Source organism: Dipodomys merriami, unplaced genomic scaffold, assembly GCF_024711535.1.
Source record: "Dipodomys merriami isolate MVZ:Mamm:240054 unplaced genomic scaffold, mDipMer1.0.p SCAF_26, whole genome shotgun sequence".
NCBI lineage: Eukaryota > Metazoa > Chordata > Mammalia > Rodentia > Heteromyidae > Dipodomys > Dipodomys merriami.
Genome location: NW_027204048.1, coordinates 7,264,436 through 7,270,259, shown reverse-complemented (window position 1 = coordinate 7,270,259; position 5,824 = coordinate 7,264,436). Strand labels below are relative to the sequence as shown.

At 42.6% G+C, this 5,824-nt stretch overlaps 1 protein-coding gene and 1 pseudogene across 1 annotated transcript; both read left to right on the top strand.

Moving 5' to 3' along the window:
* The first annotated feature begins 1,772 nt into the window (after positions 1–1,772).
* Positions 1,773–2,209, top strand: LOC138836940 (V-type proton ATPase subunit G 1 pseudogene; annotated as a pseudogene).
* Positions 2,210–4,098: 1,889 nt separating this feature from the next.
* On the top strand, positions 4,099–5,168 carry Znf713 (zinc finger protein 713). Its single transcript, XM_070035430.1, is given in 7 exon segments — positions 4,099–4,444; positions 4,447–4,548; positions 4,551–4,738; positions 4,740–4,776; positions 4,779–4,916; positions 4,919–5,077; positions 5,080–5,168. Coding segments are annotated over 7 exon segments (1,059 nt in total).
* Positions 5,169–5,824: the final 656 nt, after the last annotated feature.

Below are 5,824 nucleotides of genomic sequence, written 5' to 3'. Positions count from 1 at the left end.
AAGATCTAAGACAGCATCCAGGCCCAAAGTTCAGGCCCCACAAACAACAACAACAAAAAAGATTTGCTGTGCACAGGTGGCTCATACCTGTAATCCTAGCTACTCAGGAGGCTGAGATCTACAGATAATGGTTCAAAGCCAGTCTGGGGGCTGGGAAGGTGGCTCAGTGGTAGAGTGCTTGCCTTGCATGCATGAGGCCCTGGGTTCGATTCCTCAGCACCACATAAGCAAAAAGAAAAAAGCCAGAAGTGGTGCTGTGGCTCAAGTGGTAGAGCGCTGGCCTTGAGCTGAAGAGCTGAGCGACAGCGCTCAGGCCCAGATTTCAGGCCCCATGACCAGACAAAAAAAAAAAAAAAGCCAGTCTGGACAGGAAAGTACGTGAAACTCTTATCTCTAATAAACCACCAGAAAACATGAAGTGGCTCTGTGGCTCAAGTGGTAAAGTGCTTCCCTTAAGTTGAAGAACTGAGGGACAGTGCCCAGGCCCAGAGTTTAAGCCCCAAGACTAACAAAAACAAATAAACAGAAAGAGATCTAAGTGAGAGCTAATGATGTGACTCAAGCGGCAGAACACTTGCCAAGCATGAGTGAGCCCATGGGTTAAGTCTACAGTACTGCAGAGAAAGAGAGATCTAAGAGACATTTGCAAGAGGACTGGTAAAGAGGTCTCTTAGGAGAAAACTATTCTGGAGGCTGCTAACCTTCTTTTGGGGGAAAAGGGAAGGGAGGACATAAGTGTAGAGTCAGCTTAGAATAATCAGACATCCCTCACCACTTTCCCCATGACTGGCCCTGGCTTAATTATTAATAGTACCTGCTTTGTGTGTGTGTGTGTGTGTGTGTGTGTGTGTGTGTGTGTGTGTGTGTGTGTGTGTGTGTGTGTGTGTGTGTGTGTGTGTGTGTCTGTGTCTGTGTCTGTGTCTGTGTCTGTGTCTGTGTCTGTGTCTGTGTATGCACACACATGCCAGTCCTAGAGCTCAAACGCAGGGCCTGAGAACTGTCTCTGAGCTTTTATGCTCAGGCTGGCATTCTATCACTTGAACCACAGCTCCAATTCTAGCTTTTTGGTGGTTAACTAGAGGTAAAAGTCTCACAGACTTTCCTGCCCAACTTCTTTCAAACAGGTCCTCAGATCTCAGCCTCCCAAGTAGGTAAGATGACACATGTGAGCCACCAGTGCCAGCGGGCACCTGCTTTTTATTGTGAACTCTCCCAACTAGTACAGTAACAACGTGGCTATCCTGGCTCAGTGACATGGCTACCCTTCCCACCTCCCAGTTTCTGATATAGGTTCTCTGTAGTTGCCTGACTCCCATGTGAACTAAGTCAGATGCACTCAGAAAGTCCAAGTGAATTTGAATCAAGACATCCTGAGTGTTTCTATTGGTTCAACCAGCATCGTCTTAGATCTTTGTTTTTGCTGCTGTAGTTGTTTTCAAATTCTAGGTCTTACTACATATCCCAGATTCTCCTAGAACTTGAGGTCTTCCTGCCTCAGCCTTCCAAGTGCTGGGATTACAGGTATATACCACCATGCCCGGCTCCTGTGGTCCTGTATCTTATCAAATAAGATGTATACCCAAAATAGAAATGTGTCTATCTAGATCATAGAAGCAACAGGAAAGAAGAGGGTCTACCAAGAACCTCCCAAGAGTTACTAATGCTCCCCCAAAGTGAGTTCATTTTGAGGCGCAAGCGCAGATGGCGCGGGCGGCGGGTCAGTTGACCAGAGCGGCTGTGGCGCGGGGACTCGGGCTCGGCCTGCTCGGCCTCTGCGTCTCCGCCGCCATGGCTAGTCAGTCGCAGGGGATTCAGCAGCTGCTGCAGGCCGAGAAGCGTGCCGAGGCCGCAAGAACCGAAGGCTGAAGCAGGCCAAAGAAGAAGCGCAGGCTGAAATCGAACAGTACCGCCTGCAGAGGGAGAAAGAGTTCAAGGCCAAGGAAGCCGCAGCCCTGGGATCCCACGGCAGTTGCAGCAATGAGGTGGAGAAGGAGACTAAGGAGAAGATGACCATCCTCCAGAACTACTTCCTGCAGAACAAGGAGACAGTTCTAGAAAATCTCTTGGCCTTTGTGTGTGACATCCAGCCAGAAACCCACGAGAACTACCGCATAAATGGCTAGGACAAGGGTTGGTGTGGACTGTGAGGCTTAGCAAAGCTCCAGTTCTGTGCTGTGAGAGACATTAAATTATTTCTGTATTCAGAGTAGCCAGTCTAGCTTCTGTGTCTAAATTTAGTGTTTATCCAAAGGTTCATATTTATACCTCTTATTTCTTAGGGATTTAATGAGTCTATGTTGTCTGTTTGCCTATGCCTTTCAGCTCAAGCAATGTGTTAGTGTCACTTTTTTCCCTTAGATCTTAACAGGATCAAAAAAATTATAATTCTTTGAAGAAAGACAGGGATTAAGTAATTTTTTTCCCTTATACTTTCTTAAAGGTCAGGGGCTTTATCTATGAAAAAGTAGTATGTAGTTATTTGTAACTTGTACAAAGCAGCAGCCAGCCTTAAAACAGTCCATTCTGGCTAAATGTTAGAACATTGAATACTAATGTACTTTTTGGGGGCTGCTGTTAGTTTATTTTAATCAAAATGACTAGATGATAGGACTTAAGAACTTACTACACGTTACTTGGTGTACTGATAATCATTTAAGAGTAAAATCTTTGTCGGGTGAAAAAAAATGAGTTCGTTTTAACCATCTATGAAGCTTAACCCAAAGCTATCATGCCACTCAAAAACTGGCTGTAACCTCTCCTCCCTTCCCTCTTGTTAGACAAGAACTAACTAAAAAATGAATGAAAGAAGATGTCAGCATGGAAAAAGTTAAGTAGAGAAAGGCACAAAAATAGCAAAAAAGAAGGGGATACAGAGAAAGTAGAATAGAGAAAGAGGCAGCCAGGGAACAGGGGGAAGAACTTCTCAGTAACAAGCCAAAGGAGATTAATTTGCTTTAAAGTTTGTTTGTTTGTTACCAGTCCTGGGACTTGAACTCAGGGCCTGGACCCTGTCCTTGAGCTTCTTTTGCTTAAGGGTAGCACTCTACCACTTGAGCCACAGCAACACTTCCGGCTTTTTCTGCTTATGTGGTACTGAAGAATCGAACCCAGGGCTTTATGCATGCTAGGCAAGCACTCTACCACTCGGCCACATTCCCAACCCTGCTTTAAAGTTTTGGCTTTTATATATGACCAAACATTTTAATTACTAAGTTTATACTGTTGTGTATGTAGGAGTTCCTTCTAACCTAGAATTACGAGGAAGCCCTGCTCAAATGTTCATATAAAAACAGGAGGGATATACAATCATTTGAATTAAGAAATCAAAATCCAAAATGAAATTTTGATTTTATTGTATTCCATAAGTCATGCTTGTTCAAAACATGGTTTCTTGTGTGAGTGTAGGGAGCCTTTTAGATAAACTAGGCTCCGCAGAAGTTATTATGATTATTTCTAAGGGAGAGTCTTTCCTTATGCACCTATTATTTGAATGTGTTACTGTAAGCAAGTATTACTTTTAGCATTCTCAACAGAAGATGAAAATAAGAATACTTTTTCTGGCCCAGGGCCTTGAGTGTGTTAGGTAACCATTCTACCCCAACCCAAGAAAGTTTTAATCTTTTATTTTGCCAGTCCTGGAGCTTGAACTCAGGGCCTGGGCATTGTCCTTGAGCTTCTTTTGCTCAAGGTTAGAGCTCTACCACTTGAGCCACATCACCACTTTTGGCTTTTTCTGTTTACGTGGTACTGAGGAATAGAACCCAGGGCTTCATGCATGCTAGGCAAGCACACTACCACTAAACCACATTCCCAGCCCTTTAATATTTTTAAATAAGCAAGTAGCTGGTAGATAATGGTCATAAGGCCCAGACTCGGACCTGGCACTCAGCCAAGCCATTCCTCTAATACCCCATCCCTGAGCATGGGCCTTTGATAGCTGCTATTCTCCTGTCCAACATGAATACTTCTGAATGACCACTCCCTCTGTGACTGCCACTTGCTTCCATTTTCCCCCTTACTGTCTACTTTTTCTCCTCTTCTGGTAGTCTTTCACCTCGTTACATGCCATCTATGAAAGCTCTCAAGGTCATATAGCCCATGGACACAGTCAGATTCACTTACAATTCATTATGCATTGATTTCCTTTTCAAAGCTACAGAATGTTGGAAAGAATTCGTATGTTCTGACTTTCTTTTAGATGGAAAGAAAACACTTGAAATAAAAAAATCAACTGTAAACCAAAATATGTCTGATGAAAATCAAACCCAGGACGCAATAATGGAAAGACTAAGAAGAGGTCCATTTCTGGTACTCTGGGATTTTGATTATCACCTAGAATTTAACCAGGAAAAACAGGAGAGACAAACACCTTTTACTCACCAAAAAACTGAACAGGAGAGAAACATTAAAGGAAATAAATTTGAGGAAAAATACCATCTGAACTCAAGAAAATTCCTTTAATTAAAATACCTCTTGACTAAGACACACAAACAAATAGCATCAAACATAATTCAAATTTTATTTATCAGGGAAACTATGCAAGAGAAGTTCCTATAAATACCATGAATGTGGCAAAATCTTCAATGAACATACTCTTCTTTCTAATCATATTCACACCAGAGAGAAACCCATTGAACATGGAACCCACAACCCGTCTCTTACCCAACCACAGATAGTCCTTACAAGGGAGAAACCTTGTAAGTGTGATGAGTGTGGGAAAAGATTCAGCCAGAGAATACAATCTTATTCAACATCAGAGAATTCACACAGGGAAAAAACTTTTATTTGTAATGAATGTGGGAAAGCCTTTTGCCAACATTCCTCCTTCACGCAACCTCTGAGAATCCATACTGGAGAGAAGTCCTATAAGTGTAATCAATGTGGCAAAGCCTTCAGCTGTATCACATCTCTTACTGAGCAAATAGACGTCATACTGAAGAGAAACAGTATGAATGTAATTTTTGCAGAAAAGCCTTCAGCCAGAGAACACATCTTAATCAACATGAAAGAACACATACAGGAGAGAAGTCCTATAAGTGTCAGGAGTGTGGGAAAGCCTTTTGCCAGATTACTCACCTTAACACAGGAAAATCCATGTGCATGAGAAATTGCATAAGTACAAATGTGAGACAGTTCTAAGCCATAGTCTTTCATTCAGTGGCACATAAGATAGGGAAATCACGCACTTAAAAATGTGGGAATATGGGGCTGGAAAGGTGGCTCAGTGGTAGAGTGCTTGCCTTGCATGCATGAGGCTCTGGGTTTGATTCCTCAGCACCAATGAGCAAAAAGAATAAAGCCGGAAGTGGCACTGTGGCTCAAGTGGTAGAGCACTGGCCTTGAGCTGAAGAGCTGAGGGACAGTGCCCAGGCCCAGAGTTCAGGCCCCAAGACCGGACCCAAAAAAAATAAGTGGGAATTTTTTTATCAGACTCTTGTTCCTTCTAGTAGCAAATTATAGTGAAAAGAAAGCTTATAAGTAAATTTTAATGTGTAGAAACCAAATAAATTTATACCTTAAACTAGCAGCATTTCACATTCCCAGGAAGATTACAAATAGTCAATATTGTTTTATAAACAAAAATATATTTAGCTGTATTCTTAATCTGATATAAAACTTCCAAAATAAACTGCTAGGTGTGGGTACATACCTGTAACCCCAGCATTCAGGAGGCTGAGGCAAAAGGATGACAACAAGTTTAAAGGCAGCCTGGGCTGCATAGTTTGACTCTGTCTCAAGAGGAAAGATAGGGTAGGAGACAAAGAAAAGAAAGAATACACCTTCCACTGGGTGCTGGTGGCTCATGTCTGTAACCCTAAGTACT